Here is a 19220-nt window from a genome sequence, read left to right as displayed (position 1 = left end):
TGAAGTATTGCCAATGGGGTTTGTGTTCACTCATTGGTTTTGTACTAGTTTAAGTTTATCCTGTTTTTTTTAGTTTATCCTTCTTGCCAGTTGTTTTTTTCATAAAACTCTTGCAATAGTGACAACAAAAATGTCCCTGGAGTCAGAAGTTACAATAAAACTCCTTGAGTATACGGATATAATACACATGTAGAAGAAAAGTTTATTTGTATACTTTATTTCTCTTAACACTTTCACCACACAGACTAGCTTAATTTGTCTCATTATTTCAGTGTATGATTGTGTCAGTAAGCAACTAAAACATTATTTGAATGATAAGCATTTTTACTGTATTTTTTTTTTGGTGATGTCAGTCTATCACTCTCTAGTGCCGCACACAAACAGTTTTACATTCTAATGAGCATAATCATTTATGTGAGATGGATTAACAATATTGAATTGTTGCTGGTCATGTATACAGCAGTGTGTGTTTCCCTGAAGACTAAGGACTCAGGGTACCAAGCTTTTTGTTCCAGTTGCAGGCACAAATGGGGGTATATTCTACCCAAATATTATACCCAAACTGGTGCATGTGCCTAAACATGCATATGTATAAGCATTGGGCAGAGTACTCTTCTCTTTCACATAAATATGCACTTGAGGAAACAGAAAATAGCTGGAGACAGATAGACATGCAGCTGATATATATACATATTCCACTCAATTTACTAAGGTTTGAGCAACGAGCAGTGACTTGTTTTGTGTGGATTTTTCTTCACCATTTCAAACTAGGCATAAATTAATGTTACTGTCTTATGTTGCTGAGAGCTTTCTTCAACAACACGAGTAGTCACAGTGACTAGACAAGGATATGATCCTTGAAGACAGTGATAAAATACTTAAATAATAAAAAAAATAACATGATTTCAACTTTCAAGAAAGGATGTATGCATGCAAAAAAAAGATGGCGATATTGTGAGTGCATATTGTACTTGTATCAAGGCATGTTTTACATTGCACCTGCACTCATATTTACACTACATGGACAAAAATATTGGGACACCCCTAATTATTGAGCTCAGGTGTTTCAAACTTCACACTCTTTGCTAACAGTTGAATACAATTAAGCACATAGCCTTGCAGTCTCTATAGATGAACACTGGCAGTAGAATGGGACATATTGATGAGCTCAGTGACTTTAAACATGGCACTGTCATAGGATGCTGCCTCTGCCACAAGTCAGTTTGTGAAGTTTCTGTCCTGCTAGATCTGCCCTGGACAACTGTAAGTGCTATTATTGTGAAATGGAAGAGTCTATAAGCAACAACAGCTCAGCCACAAAGCAGTAGACCACGCAAACTCACAGAGTGGGGCCGCCGAGTGCTGAAGCACACAGTGCCTGTCCTCTGTTGAATCACTCACTAAAGAGTTCCAAATTGCCTTTGGAAGCAAAAGAACTGCATGTTAGGAGTTTCACGAAGTGGGTTTCCACAATTGGAGTGGTGTAAAGCGCCGCCACTGGACTCTGGAGAAGTGGAAACGCATTCTGTGGAGTGACGAATCACATTTCATTATCTGGCAGTCTGATGGACGAGACTGGGTTTGGTGAATGACAGGAGAACGCTACTCGCCTGACTGCATTATGCCAACTGTAAAGTTGTGAAGGACGGATAATGCCATGGGTTTGTTTTTCAGGGGTTGGCCCAGGCCACTTAGTTCAGTTAAGGGAAGTCTTAGTTCTTCAGCAGACCAAGACATTTTGGACAATTGCATGCTTCCAACTTTCTGGGAACAGTTTGGGGAAGAACGTTTTCTGTGCCAGCATGACTGGAAGGACTTGACTGACCTGCACAGAGCCCTGACCTCAACCCCATCCAACACCTTTTGGATGAACTAGAACGGAGATTGTGAGCCAGGTCCTCTTGTCTAACATCAGTGTCGGACCTCACAAATGCTCTTCTGGATAAATGGGCAAAAATTCCCACAGACACTTTCCAACAAGAAGAGTGGAAGCTGTTAGAGCTGCAAAGCGGGGAACAACTCCATATTAATGCTTATGGATTTAGAATGGGACGTCATTAAAGCTCCTGTAAGTGTAACATGTGGGTGTCCCAACACTTTTGTCCATATAGTGTACATTGTACAGAACCACCACATTACGGAATAGTTTCTAACACAGGCCTTTTGGACTCACCTTGCACCCATAGACCAAAAACATAATTTTCTAACTCTTCTTCTATATTTTGTGTTTTTTTCACTTAGTACTTACTGTCTAAATACTGTTTGGACAGTAACTCATAGTTCAGGAGGAAGTGCAGTGTAAGAATTTCATTGTGCAGTGTAAATGTCTGTTTCTCTGCACATATGACAATGAACTCTTGAATCTTGAATCTTGCCCTCCACGATTCAGGAGACAAACGCCCAGACCAGTTACTAGCCAAACCTATTCAATGTGACACACACGGAGTGAGGAGCCATAATCAACCCTAAAGCCTGCATATAGGGGCTTTGTAAATGTGGAGTAGAGTGTGTGTATGTGGGTCAGTTTGTTTGTATTAGGTGAAATGCTGTAGAAAGACAGAGAGCCGGCCATCCAGTCCAGATACACTCCTATTCTACTGGAGCGGGAGCGCAAGCGGTGGGTAACAGCACATATAACAGTTTCCTTTCCATTGTGTCTGACAGTGTACTTGTCATCAGAGCAATACAGGCTCCATGACTGTTTATTGAGTCCAAACCCACTGTCACTACTGTTTCCTTCCCTGCTGATCTCTCTGTATGAGACAGCTATATAAGCTCCACTTTCACTCCACTCAGCCTCCCAGTAACAGCGTCCTGTCAGACTCTCCACACTCAGAACCTGCTCCCAGTATTGAAATCTCTCCGGATTATCCAGATACCAAAGCCGCTCATCCACGCGCTCCACCTTTTTGTTTTCATCAGATAGAGAGAGACGAGTATGTGCTGTGTTTGGGTCCAGAGTGAGATCGCAGGCGTCTGCACACACACACACACAAACAGGTTAAAAAAGATAACATCATTTGTGTGTGTGTGTGTGTGTGTGTGTGTGTGTGTGTGTGTGTCTTACATTTCTTTAGTCCTGGTTTCATTCTGATCTTGCCTCCATGTTCCACTCTAAATAAAACAAAGCTGATTAAATTAAAACAAAGCCAAATAAAATAAAAGAGAATAAGGGTGGTGTAGTTAATTTACATTATTACTTCAGCAACTGTAATTACTGCCACAATGTAAAACACTGTCTTCAGTTCTGTCTTTCAGACTCAATGTTTTTCCATAATCAAAAGTTTGTTTTTGAAACCACGTTGAACCTTATAGGTGCAGGTGAAGATGTAAGACCTACCAGAAACACTTCTCTACAGAGATGAGACAAGACTCTGACTCATACCCCAGAAAAGATGACTCACATGAAGCACTTTGTGAACATTTCTGCCAATGCTACAAGCTTACAGCTAATATTTTGCTGCATTTTCCAGTTTATTATGGGATCTATTTACTTGTTTAGACAAGGAGAATTTTTTGGCTCTTCTAGTAAAGTAGATTTATCACATCAAAAGCTTTCTGTGGTGTGTTGGGACAAGCATGAGGACATTTTCCTAGCTAAGCCACTGTGTCCTGCATCATTACCCAGCCTCCCTTATAATGGCAACTATTTAAACTCAAAGACTCTCTATATCTGGATCTCTTTTTCTGTTCCTGTATTTTTACACGTTACTGAGTTTGTTTAACCTTAATTTTCTGAACCGTTAATAAATTCAGTGTTAGTGTAATGATACACTGCCTGTGTCCATCAAAAAAGGATATTTAGGGTTGCATTGTGTTTGTGTTTTGACGAATCATACTGATGGTCTGTACTGTCTCATAGAGTCTTACACTGCATTCTGTTTATTCCTATCAATTATACAATGTGTTATTTACTTAAAATAAAACTAATTAAAGACTTTGCCATACTTCAGAATACCAGCAAATCACCACTTTACCATAAAGAGAAACATATCGGCAGTAAACCAATCAGTAATGAGTACACTATGTGTTTGTTTATAGAAATGTAAGTCAGTAACTCACTGTAGTTTCTCCAGTGTGCACTGTGGATCTTCCAGTCGATCAGAGAGCAGCTTCACTGCAGAATCTCCTGGGTGATTATAGGTCAGATCCAGTTCTCTCAATTGGGAGGGGTTTGATTTCAGAGCTAATGCCAAAGAACAACAGCCTTCATCTGTAACCATACAACCAGACAATCTGCAGAAAAGAAGGAAAAAAGGGACAAGTGGCATTTACATAGAAACAGCTGCAGTACAGCACAAGATTCTGTAGTAAATGTAAAATATTTACTAAGCCTTTGACATAAAACAGGGCAGAGAAAAAGCATAGTAACAAAACTGACTTGACGGCTTCACAGTAACAAATACAAAAACAATGAAGCACGACTCCAAAGCAGAAAGCATTATATTCTGGGCAGGACTGCAGAGTGAAAATTATAAACAAAGGAGACATGGAGGAAACTGCACCAACTCAATTACAGTCTTTTCATTTGCTAACACACAATAACTACTCTAAACACAGTTTTTTAAACCTTTTAATCAATCAAAGAGAAAAAAATTTTTCCAAAAGTTTTGCCAATAATGTCCTGATAAACACAAACTGTAAATCTCCTACACTCAGTGTGGCAGTGAGAATAAGGGCACAGACAAAAGATCAACCAAATCTGAACTGCTTTCATAATCAGGATGGTCAGAGAAGATAATAGGCAGTTCACATCATGTTTTTCTGTTGTACATTTCAGTATATCTTCTATTTTGATTTTTTTTTTCCACAAGATCCAGAGTAGACATAATGAATCCATGATATCTTTCTATAGGATGTCTTTGTTTAAGGTTGCCCTTTTTTCCAAAAACATATTTGCGTCTTCATATGTAAAAGTTAACTGTCACACCTCCTGCCAAGGAAGCCTCCTCTGCTTGTTCCCTTTGTCCTGCAGGCTCACTTGAGTCCATGGAGAATTTAATTTTCCATGAACCGGTGGGAGATCACATGACTACTTCATCATGAACATTAACCAAAAGACCCCCCTTTACAATGCTCAACCTCACCAGAGTTTTGAGTTTGCATACCTGTTTTCTATTCCATTTGATCAGGTAGATGGTATTTAACCACAGGCATAGGCACAATGTGAAGTGTTGCCAACATTCCTGTTAGGTACTGAACACCCCTGTTTTCTATTCCTTGTAATCAGTTAGATGGTATTTAACCCCAGGCTTAGGCACATTGTGAAGTGTTGCCAACATTCCTGTTAGGTACTGGGCACTCTTGTTTTCTATTCCATGTAATCAGTTAGACAGTATTTAAGCTCAGGCTTTAGTTTAGCACACTGTGAAGTATTGCCAACATTCCACTAAGCATTTCAAATCTGTAAGCTTATCTGTGCATGACCTATTTCTGTCTTAATCTGACTTGTCTTTTGCTTTTGACCTTGCTGTGATCTTTTTGCCGTCCTGTTTTTGGCCTGGACTGTGATGCTCCCTTTGTTTTGGATACCATGCTCTCTGGTTTGACCTTTGCCTGTTGTGACTACACTCTTTGTTTTAACTCTGAAACCTCAAGTGAAGTCCAACCCTGTTTTTTAATCTGTGAGTCTAATCTGTTTTTATATCCTAACAAACAATTTGGCCTGCTCTTTCAGCACTCATTTCTTTCTCAAGAATTTTACCTAAATGCAAATTATAAATTTTATTGCATGCATATATATATATATATATATATATATATATATATATATAAATATATAAAGTTGTTACCATTCCATTTGCGTCTTTGACAGTGTTTTCATTTGATTGCACTGGTGTGTAATTAATCGGTAGTGTCTAAAGATTTGATCGATTTGTGTGTAGGTTTTTAAAAAGCCATGGCATCAAGTCACTTCCAACTCCTGGTGATCACATTGATAGTGTTTCTCCAGAATATTCTGTTTTCAATTTGGATCTTTTGGCTTAACAGCCCATTCCTGACTCCTCTGATTGTATCCATCCATCTTGATGCTGGCCATCCTCTTCCTTTTTGCCTTCAACTGTTCCAAACATAATTGTCTTTGTCCAATAAATTAGTTCTTAATAACATGGCCAAAATAAGAGCTCTTTAAGCGGATTGTTTTTTACCTTACCAATGAAAGGAAGGATCAATTTTAAAGTAAGGCATTAATTTTAAATTATAAAGTGTGTTGGTTGGTTAAAAACAATGGAAATTTACACTTTAACATTTTGCACCATTGTTTAAAATCTATTGAAATAAATCATATGTTCTAAAACGAAACAAACTTATGGCTCACTTTGTTCTTCTTACTCTTAATTTCCACATTTAACTGGATGAACTGTTATCAAACACTAACGTTAGCCCATTTCACCAATAGGTTAATTTGCCAAAACCCTCAAAATGAGACATTTTTTAAATCTACATATTCTACATGAATGGCATATTTATCATTCTAAACATCAAGTTTTGCATGAGTTTGCATGTATGAATAACACAGATTATCAGAGCTGTATGAATATTAGAGATGTGCATATGAATTTGATATTTATTATTTAAAATCAAAGTTACAGAAAGCTCACCTGAGTATTTCCAGTTTACAGTGTGAAGTCTTCAGTACCACAGAGAGCCACTCCACTCCTGTATCCTTCAGGTCATTGTTACTGAGGTCCAGCATTTTGAGGAAAGATTTTACTGAATGTAGAGCTGATCCCAGACTTTTACAACCTTTTTCCCCAATATTACAGAGAGCTAGTCTGCAAAAGGGAGACAAGTTGCAACAGAAAAACAAGAGACAAAATAGGTGGAATTACAAACAACACACAGGGGAACATGAAAAAGATGTAGCAAAGGAGGCAGTGAGAGAAAACAGAAGCAAGAAATGGAACAGGGCAGAGATTGGGCAGTGAAACTGTGATATAACCTCCCCAGTGCCTAGATCCAAATGTGAGAAAATGAACTAGACAATAGCAAAAACCAGGACAGACATAGTAACAGTGACCAGGACAAAGACAATAAAGTGGCTATATACATAAAAAGTACTTGTTTATAGACAACAATTACAGGGTCTGAAGAAAGAATGGAAGCGGGAGGCAGGAGCATGAAATTCAGTGGCTGGCAAGGCATTTTGTTGGAAAGGCCAGCAAAGCAAAGGACCATCAATATAGGAGCCTCAGATGCAAGCTGGGAAGGAGATTCAGAGGCCAGCAGGGCAGAAGAAACTTAGAGGTCATCACTGTAGCAACATGGCTGTCTGGCACTGGAGCATCGAACAGCAAGACTGGCAGAGTAACCTCTGGAGCAGGCAATGGATCAAGGAACAGAAAGTCTAAGCAATCCATGAAACTGACACTGGAGCAGTCTAAGGAGCTGGCCCTTGAGGCAGTCTGGGGAGCCAGCTCAAGGGTAATACACCTCCATGAAGCAGGCCCCCCCGTGATCAGAATTAGGGATGCAGTGATACCAATACTGGTATGGGGTATCGGGCCGATACCATGCTTGTACTCATGCTCATAAAAATTCATCAGTACCAACATCCTGATACCAGCTGATACCATGTAACCTAAGCCAACTGTACATTGCCATGTTAATGAACAAGTGCAGCGAAGGAGGCTCTGCTCACACAGAGAGGAGTTACTGACACCATGGAGGTCAGACACAAAGTCACTAGTCAACTTACACATTCCACCTTGGAAGATTCCCACCTGGAATATACTTGGAATACACTGTGACATTTTAGCCTGTTATTAAACATACACAATTACAACCACTTCCCCAATATGGGTGGAGACATATAGGCTAACAAACGGGAGTGGGAAAATTGCAAGTCCATATAGTAGAGCCTAGGTTTCAACATAGAATGGATGGAGTTATTTCATACAGTGAAAGTATGTAATTCATAGGCTTTGTCTGTATACAATGGCACATACAAACTTACACTGTGAGTCACCAAAAAAACAAGATTTCTAAAATCACAGTGTATGTTAGGATTTAGAAGACATTTAACTACAGCTCAACCAGCAAAATCCTCCAGACATAAAACCCCACAAGTGAGCTCCGCAGATGCATTAGCCTTGAACATGATTCTTGTTGTCACCGAGCTACAAACACTGTTGTTGAAAAACAGGTGAATAGCATCAACTAGGCAGCTGTACAGAAGTGCTTTTCTAATGTGGGACAAAACCTGCTCTTGTCCACTACAGCACTACATAATCCAAGGTAGCTAATGTAGCATAGCTAGCTAATGCACTTCATTTAAAATCAGCTAGATTTTGATGATTTGACAGTGATTCATTATGGTATTGGACTTAATGTTGGCAAATACTAAAAACGTGTACTTATTCTCATACTCGGTCTGTAAATCACAACTTAAAAACTAACTAGAGCACAGCTTTTAAATTTTACATGGTTGTAAGAATTAAATTGATGTGTTGATTTATGTTCTTTTAATGATTTTTTTGTGGAAAACGTTTGAGACCAGATAGGTCATAGTTAGGTTGGTGTAGAACCAAAATGGAATGTCCATGAAAAGTGCAGAGCTGTTATTAAGATAAAGCTTACATGGGTCATTGTTAAATTTTATTGTGTTCTTGGTGGTTCCAACAAATTCTTCTTTGATATTTGGAGACAATTTTAACAAGTCAATAACATTAGCCGACTTGATACATCGAAAGACTGACATTGATATTTGTAATTATCAAAAAAAGTGCAATCTCACAATATGCCTGTTGCTTGATTTGTTTTGAAATTCATTTTTAAACAGCTGAGTAGCTTTGCATCCTCATTCTGACATCCAGATAATTAGCTGCATTTTAATTTGCCTTGTATTTCTGTAACAATGCAGTTAATTATGCAGATGCAGGAAGCAGGATGCAAGCAAATGTTGGCCATTATATTGCAGTCCGAGGGCCATTTTACAGAAACTTCTTAACTCCAAAATCTTATCGGTTTAGTCACCATGACAACTTCAGGTAGAACTAAGTTTAGGACAGAAGATAAACAACAATTCTTTAATTCATAATCTTATCTTATAAAATACTACAGTAATGTCAGTGATTAAGGAGACAGTTAAATGTGCTGCTGTTTATTAGGCAGAATAACATTAGCGTGGTCAGCTAAAGCATTTGAGGAACTGAAACTGAGGAGTGACTATGCCCTGATAAACAGCACGAAGCACTGTCACAATATTCTTAACTTCAAGTTTATCACGCTTTAGTTTTGTTTGATCTTTTTTTGGTAATTGGTAATGGTTGCTAGCTGTCTGCCTAACTAGATAACTTTGATTACATATTTATGTTTCAGGTGTGCACATATGGTTGGTTGCTAGGTAACAGACATAAGAATTGATTGTCAACTTAAATTAAGCAGGTTAAAAACTTGAAATAAAATGCTGTAAGATTCCTAAATTAAGATTTTCTTCTGTAATACGAATTTGTGAAAAATTCACAATGACCTATCAGATCTTAATTTAAGACAAAAAGATAGGACGTTTCTGTGATATGGCCCCAGAATACTACTTGGAGTTACAGAACAAGTAGACACCAGGAATCCATAAAAATAAACTAGCAAAGAAACCAGATAGGGATGAGCAAGGGGAGACAAAGGTTTAATTGTGGGCTGAAAACAGGAGAAAAACACCTTGAAAGAATAATGAGGAGGCAGGGTTCAAACAACACACAGATGAACATGATGAAGCAGAGGTGAAGCTAGGGTGACATTGAGATTGGATGGGGAAACACTGTACAAATACATTTGTGTATTTTTTAGAACCAGGATGGCTAGAGTGAGAGATAAAATACAATTGTAATACAAATTAAATGATAAATAATGCATTAGTTGAGTTTATTCTTTGCTGATTTTTTTTTTCAATTCCAGTAATAAATTCACCTGAGTATCTCTAGTTTACTGTGTGAACTCTTCAGTCCAACAGAGAGCAACTCCACCCCTGAATCCTGCAGGTCATTGTTACTGAGGTCCAGCTCTTTCAGGGAGGAGTTTCCCGATGATAGCACCAATCCCAGTTTTTTACAAGCTTTTTCTCCAAGATTACAGAGAGCTAGTCTTTAAAGAAATTACAACAGCATTTACAATATATTACAAGAATAATTTATGAATGGAATAAGAAAAAAAGCGTTACATTCTGTTAAGACAACACTCTATAAAATCATTTGTGTATTTTCTATTGCTGTAAAATTACAGTGAGAGAACTGAATTCTAAAACCAATTAAATAAACTATGAGGTTAGCATATTAGATTACAGTCTACTGTTTCTTAATATTTTTTCATTCAGCAATGAATTAACAGAAAGTTTACCTGAGTGTCTCCAGTTTACATTGTGAACTCATTAGTCCAACTGAGAGCAGCTTCACTCCTGAATCCTGCAGGTCATTGTTACTGAGATCTAGCTCTTTCAGACAGAAGTTTGCAGATTGGAGTGCTGATCCCAGATTTTCACAAGCTTTGTCCCCAAGTTCACAGAAAGCTAGTCTGCAATGAAATTGTAACATATTTTACAATATACTCAAAGAAGGATTTTTTAACAGAATTAAAAAAAAAATTGTAATGGTAATGGTGTGGTTATGTGGTTAAAGCTACAGTTTAATTCTAACAACAGTTAAATAAATTATCCTTTTGAAATCTTGAGTTTACAGTTTATTGTTTCTCTAACTTTTTTCATTTAGGAATGAATTAGCCAATAGTTTACCTGAGTATCTCCAGTTTACAATGTGAACTCTTCAGTCCAGCTAAGAGCAGCTCCACTCTTGAATTCTGTAGATCATTGTTACTGATGTCCAGCTCTTTCAGAGAGGAGTTTGCTGATTGTAGAGCAGAACACAGAGTTTCCCATGAGTCCATTGTGAGATCACAGTCAGCTAATCTGCAAAGATGTAAACACAGCTATTAATGCAGTCTACTGTATATAACACAATTACAATTTCTTTTACTCTTTTACAATACATAATTTCTGATGTTAATGTCCAAATAATTACAGGTTCTTTATACATGCATCAATTTCGCTAAGTTGCAAACCAAACACAGTCACAACCAACAGGCTAAAGAAAGGCAAAAAACTTTTTCAGTAGCAAAGTCCATATATGTCCAACTGCTCTGTTTGACTGATTTATAATTAACCTTAATATGGTGATTTTTTACTAGTCTTTGTAAAACATGCTGTACAAAGACTGTACTGTCCTAACCATGTACATATTTTGGTTTCAGTTTCAGTGCACAGTGTGGCACAAGTTAGTAAAGCTGTAATGCGGTTTCTCATTTTTTGCTGGGTGTTTGGATGTGCAGCATGTTGCTTCAAATGAAACAACTTTTCAGTACATTAGGAGCCCTATCTACCTCATAGATCCACAGACTGTAATCCATTGGTTGCTGCAGTTTATCTACTCAATTCATCATAGGTCAGTTTCTGACCAAAGGATCAGTGCTGCCCAGCTGCTTTTGCTAATTAACATTCTTTGTTGCTAGAAAGTGTATTTGTCAACTGATATGTAGTCAATTGTCCTATTAAGGCATCAAATTAATATACAATTATTATTATATTAATATAAATACAACACTTACATAGCTTTTTTGCAGGCAGTCACAGCTGGGATCAGTCTCTTATAACCCTCCTCTGAGGTGTTATACTTCTTCAGGTCCAGCTCATCCAGCATCCCATCTGAGATCAGAAGCATGCAGGCTAGTGCTGAACACTGTCCAGGAGAGAGCTTGTCATCTGCATGTTTCTCTGATTTTAGATGCTCCTGAAGCTCATCGGAGAGAGACTGGTCATTCATTTCAGACAGACAGAGGAACAGATTGATGTATTGTTCAGTGGAGATGATATGTTGTTTACCTTCCCCTTTGATTAATTCCTTAATGTACTCTAAGGTTTTCTGTGAATTACTCTGTGCTTGTGTCAGCAAGCCCTGTAAGAGTCTCTGATTGGACTCCAGTGAGATGCCCAGCAGGAAAATGAGGAAAAGATCCAGCTGTCCATCCTGACTCTCTACAGCTTTGTGCACTGCTCCCATCAACAGTCTATCCAGTGGAACATTCTCAGATTCACCTCTGTGCTTATCTGTCTCAAAGCTGCTTCTGTCAGAAGTCTCACCGCCTCTACTCTCATCATTGTAACAATGATCATGCAGGAAAACATGCAGTGCCTCCATTATCTTGCTCTCAAAGCAGTACAACACATAAATAGCAGCCAGGAACTCCTGAAAGCTTAGATGAACAAAGCAGAAGACCTTCTTCTGATAAAGCTTACATTCCTCCCTAAAGATCTCAGTAAAAATCCCAGAATACACTGAGACCTCAGTGACATCAATGCCACTCTCTCTTAGGTCTTCTTCGTAGAACATCACGTTGCCCTTCATCAGCTGTTTAAAAGCCAGTTCAGCCAGTTTCAGAAGAATGGTTCTGTTGGACTCCAGCAGTTTATTTGTGTCTCTCTCATTTTCATCTTCATACTTCTCATTGTTCATGTTTATCTGAGTAAACAGGAAGTGTGAGTACATTTCAGTCAGAGTTGTAGGGATTTCTGTTTTACTTTGTGTCATGTTTCTCTGAAGCACAGTGGCTGAGATCCAGCAGAAGACTGGAATGTGGCACATGATGTGGAGGCTCCTCGCTGTCTTAATGTGGGAGATGATTCTCTGGGCTTGGTCTTCATCACTGATCCTCTTCCTGAAGTACTCCTCCTTCTGTGGGTCACTGAATCCCTGAATTTCTGTCACACGGTTGATGTATTTAGGAGGGATCTGATTGGCTGCTGCTGGTCGGGAGGTTATCCAGATTAGAGCAGAGGGAAGCAGCTCTCCTTTGATGAGGTTTGTCATCAACACATCCACTGATGATGTCATGGTGATGTCAGATACTTTCTCACACTGTAGAAAGTTCAGTGGAATTCGGCTTTCATCCAGACCATCAAATATAAACATAGCTTTACACACATCATATATATTTCTGTCAAGGTCTTTGAGCTCAGGATGGAAGTCACACAGAAGTCCATGAAGACTGTATTGATTGTCTTTAATCAGGTTCAGCTCCCGGAATGGAAGCACAAACAAGACATCTACATCCTGATTGGCTTCTCCTTCAGCCCAGTCCAGAATGAACTTCTGCACTGAGACAGTTTTTCCAATGCCAGCAATGCCTTTAGTCAACACACTTCTGAGCTCTGGCACTTTTGGTCCTTTGTTTTCTTTTCTATCTTTGTGTCTGAGACCTCTGAATCTGAAAATAGCTTTCATATTCTCCTTATAGAGCTTTCTCTTCTTATGTTCTTTAATGTTCTCTTCCACTTCTACTTCAGCACCTTGTAGAGGTTTAAAGATATCTAAGCAGTTGACTGAAATGTCTGGTAGGCTTTTCCTGGGTGCTTTCTCCATCTGTAAAACTTCATGTTGTTCTTTCATTCCTTCACTCTCTTCCTCTGTGACATAGAGCTGTGTGTAAATTCTGTTCAGGAAGGTTTTGTTCTCTTGTGTTTTCATTCCTTCAAACAAGCTCTCATACTTGTTCTTCAAGCTAGTTTTGTGTCTCTCTAAGACTCTGTATAGAATATCATCTGTTGGTGGGCTAAATTCCTGCTGGAGGTGTTCAGTTCTTTCCAACGGAGTATATATATGTAGAGTTGCTTCCATGGGGCACCACCTAATGGAATCAAAAACAGTGAAACATACATGTCCAAAATAAACTGCTGAAAATAATTTCCACTATATTTGATCTTACACTTAAGGTCCACATTATTACATTATATCAACCTTTATAACTAAACTTATTTGCCAATTTATCAGAAAAATCAACTGTTTAAGTGCATTTTGTTGGTTTACAGTTACAAACTGTAAGACAACTATTGCTGCACAATTTATCAGTGCTCCTCTGCCCCAGGGGCAGTCTTTGCACTAGGCAAAAGTAGGCAGCCGCCTAGGGCCCCCATGAGTCAAGAGCCTCATGAAAATACAGATAGGATATACTGTACATGTTGTTGTTCAATAATCTATTTTGAAAAATCTAAAAGCTGTTATATCAAATTGTAGCAATTCCTCTCAGTAATTTCAGTGCGGAACACCCCCCCCCCCATAGTCATTATAATGGACTATTCCATCTTGTAAGGTGATGACACAACTGTGTGAACATAGACTGATATGAAAGACGCGCTACTGCTGTGCCTGATACACTTGTACCAGCACGCTACCATTTGACTATGTCAGTGTCACTTGTCAATGGTGCACAGGCCAAATAGCAGTGACCCTATGGTAATCTTGTTCCATTGATGAGCAGGTTAAAGGGGGGCTGATAAATTTTACAGCAAAAGAGGGCCTACAGTCTGTACCTGTAACCCTACAAAATGCATCTTTATGTTAGATGCTGATTAAAAGGGCAATGAGTGCAGTTACAAAGCAGGAGCATGTAATGAACACCTGGTGTAATTTTGTACTGCAGCATGGAAAGTCTTGAATGGGCACATATGCATTCAGGTACTGCAGTGTAGTCTGGATAACTTACTCAGCAACATTTAGGTGTGCTCTTGCTCGAGGTGTGAAATACAGGGGGTCCTGAATGTCTCAAAATCAAAATTCTGGGGCATCCCTGAACTTGTTATGATGCTGTCCATTAGGGAAAAAGATATGCTCAAATATAAATTCAGGGGAAGGTCATTGTTTAAATTACTTCACCATTAGCAAGTTTCTGTGTTTCTTTAATATTCTTAACTAACTATGCAGCACTGGTGTGCCTCAGGGTGGTGCTGCAGTAAATTAGCTCACCTTGTTGGTCTTTCATAGTCTAGCAGCTATAGCTTTGCCCAAGCTACCTCTGAAAAACTTTACAATATCCTGTAGCATATTTGTACATCTGAAAACTTTTTCCCAAGAGACTTGTGGAAAGAGTGAAGTGTTACTAATTTCTCAAACAAAAAACAAAAGTGTAGATGCATAAGATCTCAGTTAATGTGTTGAAAAGCACATTACCAAACTACAAAAGAGTACCTCCAAAAGAAGTGGTTGAACCAAACATTTTGGTGCCAATAAAGCTAGCACGAACACTGCTAAGGCAAATAAGTTAGCAGTTAGCCAGCGCTGGAGTAGTCAGCCAACATGGGACCCCCCAAATACCAAGGAGTATTTTGTACACTGTTCTTGCTTATCTAGAATGGAAACCTACAACCACACCAGCACACTGTGGATAAGATTGGACATCCCTATGCTAGCTTGTCATTCTCAACTGCTGAGGTTTGGTCATGAGTCATGAAGTCAGAGTCATGGAACAACAGGCAGTGTGTGTGTGCTCCATGTGCTAAAGTTCTTTTACGTATTTCATCATTACTCATCAGTATTACACTGAAGGGTTATAACTCACTCTGGATCAGAGGGAACAGCTCCACAGCCAAGACCAGGAGGATTCTCAATGGCCTGATCACTCTTCATAGACAAACAGCTGGGCTCTTCTCCCAGACTGCTGAATACAGGGTAGTCAGATGGGGACTGGTCACTCTTCATGGACTCACAGCTGGGTTCTGGAGATCCTACGTTCTTTACCCTAAGAAAAGTTAATCCATAATGAAAGTGTTGTGTAATTTACTCTCTTTACTAAAAATCACTGGGCCAGAGTCATTAAATGCAGGTAATAATGCAATTTAGATTTTTTTATACATGTACATTTTTTCTAGTCTACACAACATTTTGAAACATTGTTTAATGATTAAAAGTTAAAAACATCTTTACTAAACAACATACTGTTACTTCTGAGCACTCCCTCTGTTACAATTTATAGCTCTGTTTCAGAGAATGTTGGTTTTCTTTGTTGTTTGTTGTTTTTGTTTATTTCAACACTGCAAAAAATAATATCTTAACAAGTAAAAGCTTCTTAAATGTAGTCAGTAAATCTAATATTTCTCATTAACTGACTGTCGTAAGAATATTCTAAGATTATTAAACCTGTTTCTAAACATTTTTACTTGTTTTAGGTTAATTTAATTAGTGAAAGTGTCTTATTCCATTGGCAGATTGTTTTTAAAAAAAATGTCTAGAAATTTAAAGCTAAATAATCTCACAATATTTTTGTGACAGTCTCATAATGAGAAATAGTAGATATATTTACTACATTTAAGTAGACTCGCTAAGCTTTTTGCAGTGAAGGTGTCCATTTTGACAGCCAACTGGAGCTTCACTACAAGGTTCACCACAAGAATTTCATGAATACCTCTTAATTACCTTGCTGCACATTTTGCATGGTGCAGCACTATTATCACCCAGTTTTATGAGTCTGCTCTGGTAAATCTGTTCACAAGTGACAGTTTCCTCTTTCTTTTTCCTCAGGTTAATTGCTGACGGAAATTAACTCACTTTGTGTCAGAGGTTCCTTCTGCACTGGAGTTATGAAGCTCCATTGTAGAAATTTTAGTCTTCACAGGCTCACAGCTGGACTGCTTCCTGTGAACAGATCATTCAAACAAAACACACAAAACTTAGTGTGAAATTATATCTAATAAATAAATAACACTTGAAATAAAAATTTTGTGAGAATATTAAAAAATATAGGCTTTTGTGAATTTTTATTAAAATAATCCAGTTCTCTGTAGCAGAATGGAGGAGTGTGAAGCAGACACTGGGTCTTCCATGGTTGAACTGATGATAGAGCATTGTCCAATCGTGAAATCATACAAAAATAAGATTTTTTTTTCTTTATAAAATATAGTTTGATATATTTTAGGGAAACAAAGGTGTCTTCTAGGAAATGAAAAAACTGAACGCTTATACAGTACAAAATGCAATATACTGGTACAAAAAGCAAGAGCGAAAAAGAAAGCTCATATCACCCCTGTTTTGCAAGAAATGCACTGGCTACCTGTATCTTTTAGGATAGATTTAAATTCTGCTACAATTTTTAAGGCTGTAAATGATCTTAAGACACCCATTGACCTCAAAGAGTGTCTGTCTGTTTATATTCCAACACTTATATGTGCAGATACTGACCTTCTGCAAACATCTTCCGTAAAATATAAAACGGAGAGAGTCTTTAAGTTATTCTGCTTCTGAACTGTGGAGCTCAGTTCACCTTTTATTAAACGGTCAAGCTCAGTGTTTAATTAAAAATTTTCCTCTCTTTTTCCTTGATCTGCAACTTTTTCCTTTGATCTGCAACTGGTATGAAAAATGCTCTATAAATAAAGATATAAATGAATATAGTCTAGATATAAATGTAGTCTAGAAATCTGATTCAAGATTCAAGATTTAAGATTCTTTATTGTCATTGCACAGGGTACAAAGAAATTGGGTAGCAATCCTAACAATGCATAAATAAAAAAAAAAAAGATTAAATTAGGAATAAAGCAAAAAATATAAGCTAAAGTAAAATATAAAATGCAAGGTATTAAAATAAAGACTATATAATTTAAAATTATGTTAAAAAGTAAACATAGAAAATTTAAACGGAATATTTCTCCTGTTGAGATTGTTGTAAGCTTAATTTAAGATTATTTAACCTAACTTTCTCGTCTTTTTTACTTGTTTTAGAAAGAAATGTGCTTGAAAGCAGCAAAATTATCTGCCAGCATAGTGAGATAATTTTACTTAATAAAATGACCTAAAACGTAAAAATAATCTGTAAATGAGATAGATAATCTTATAATAAGTGCACAACCATCTCAAAATGGGATATCTTAGGTGTATTGACTAGATTTAAGATCATTTCACTTGACAAGATGCTATTTTTTGCAGTGCAGTTGTAGAGACAGAAACAGGTTTTATGGAATCATAAACAAAAGCCATTAACTCAGAGTGGCCACATGAAAAGAAGTGATCATGAGATTCACTCTTTTGGATATTACAGCGTGAAAGTAGGAGTGTATTTGTGCCTGGAAAAATCTTTCTGACACACTGGTGCCAACTTCAACTTCATCAACTTAACATGTTTCAAATCAAACCAAGATTTTGCAACGGGTGGCTTTTGTGTTTTTCGTCTTTTGTATTCTATCGAAGTCTCTCAGTGTTCATTGTGTATGGAGTTTATAGTTCCTCCTTGCCTATCAAATGTGGGCTGGAGGTTAGGGAACCAGCCTTGTGACCAGAAGGTCGCCAGTTCGATACCCTCAGCTGACAGTACATGATTGAAGTGCCCTTGAGCAAGGCACCTAACCCCCAATTGCTCCCCAGGTGCCGTGGATAGGGCTGCCCACTGCTCTGGGCAAGTGTGCTCACTGCCCCCTAGTGTGTGTGTATGTGGGTGTTTCACTGTACAGATGGGTTAAATGCTGAGGTCTAATTCCTCTGTGTACACAGTAGGCTAATGGTTTAAAAAAAAAAAAATACCAACACAATTTCTCAGCCTGCACATCACTGATGACCTAATTGTGTGGTGTGAATGTTTTCCTAAAATGGCGTATATTATTGCAGTGTGTGACACTGGCTGTGTTTTGTATTGTTTGTTTATTGGGTGATATCAGTAGTATAACATATAAGTGCACAGTGCAATATGTCTTGAACATGGAACAGGTGCCACTTTTGTTTATGTCAAATGTGCATGTAAAATAAGCACAACCTCTTAGCTCTGGTAAGTTAACTACAAAATACACACACTTTCACACTGTTAAACTTTTACACTCAAATTTACATGCACTCCTACCAGACATGAGTTTGATCACACAGATACGCCAAAGTTGAATGTGATAAATAAACAGGGAAATTAGTGTGCATGCATTTTACGATCGGATTTGATCGTACGCAATTTTGATGAATAACAGCCACTGTTTCTGTTCAATTAAGAAATATCTACATCAACCAATGGAGTCTTTAGGGAACGTGATCACATGACCTACTTTATGGAGTATGTCACCTCTCTGCTCCATGTTAACTTGACAAGCTGCTTCGTACTAAATGTTATAATTACTAACACAAAGGAAAACAGGACAGTACAGTAATATCTGTGAAAAGCTGAAAGCACTGTTACCTTTCCTGAAGTCTGCCCAAAAGTCTTCAATGAGAAAGTCCACCTGAACATCAGCACAGACACTTCATCTCGATTTTAGCACTGTATGTTCTTCTACTGGACCATTTTAGTACATTACACACCTGATCGCGCTCTGTCTCAGACTGAACTAGAATGCAGCATATATGGGTTTGGTTTTTTAGAAAGAGAGAAACCGGTTGGGGCTCATTCCACTCTCATGACATCACCAGCGAATCTGAAGGAAACTACAGAGGGCT

General features: G+C 38.0%; 1 protein-coding gene across 1 annotated transcript; it reads right to left on the bottom strand.

Annotated features, from left to right (window-relative positions):
- Positions 1 to 1426: 1426 nt before the first annotated feature.
- LOC118812749 (NACHT, LRR and PYD domains-containing protein 3-like) lies at positions 1427 to 19089 on the bottom strand. The gene is made up of 11 exons (XM_036577865.1): positions 18964 to 19089; positions 16362 to 16448; positions 15376 to 15555; positions 11593 to 13668; positions 10724 to 10897; positions 10333 to 10506; positions 9907 to 10080; positions 6603 to 6776; positions 4063 to 4236; positions 3068 to 3114; positions 1427 to 2976 (listed from the first exon to the last, which is right to left on the bottom strand). Exons 2-11 carry the CDS (start codon positions 16403 to 16405, stop codon positions 2423 to 2425), a joined length of 3771 nt encoding a protein of 1256 aa, XP_036433758.1. The 5' UTR covers positions 16406 to 16448; positions 18964 to 19089; the 3' UTR covers positions 1427 to 2422.
- Positions 19090 to 19220: the final 131 nt, after the last annotated feature.

The sequence above is a fragment of the Colossoma macropomum genome, unplaced genomic scaffold (assembly GCF_904425465.1).
Source record: "Colossoma macropomum unplaced genomic scaffold, Colossoma_macropomum, whole genome shotgun sequence".
NCBI lineage: Eukaryota > Metazoa > Chordata > Actinopteri > Characiformes > Serrasalmidae > Colossoma > Colossoma macropomum.
This window is presented reverse-complemented; position numbering and strand designations above follow the sequence as displayed.

Bases quoted from the DNA above. Each gene is read 5' to 3' on its own strand.
- LOC118812749 (XM_036577865.1), bottom strand. From the start codon at position 16,405: ATGGAGCTTCATAACTCCAGTGCAGAAGGAACCTCTGACACAAA. The intron at 13,669-15,375 runs GTGAGTTATAAC...TGATTCCATTAG, and splicing joins GCTGTTCCCTCTGATCCAGA to GTGGTGCCCCATGGAAGCAA. The intron at 10,507-10,723 runs GTAAACTATTGG...ATTTCATTGCAG, and splicing joins TGTAAACTGGAGATACTCAG to ACTAGCTTTCTGTGAACTTG.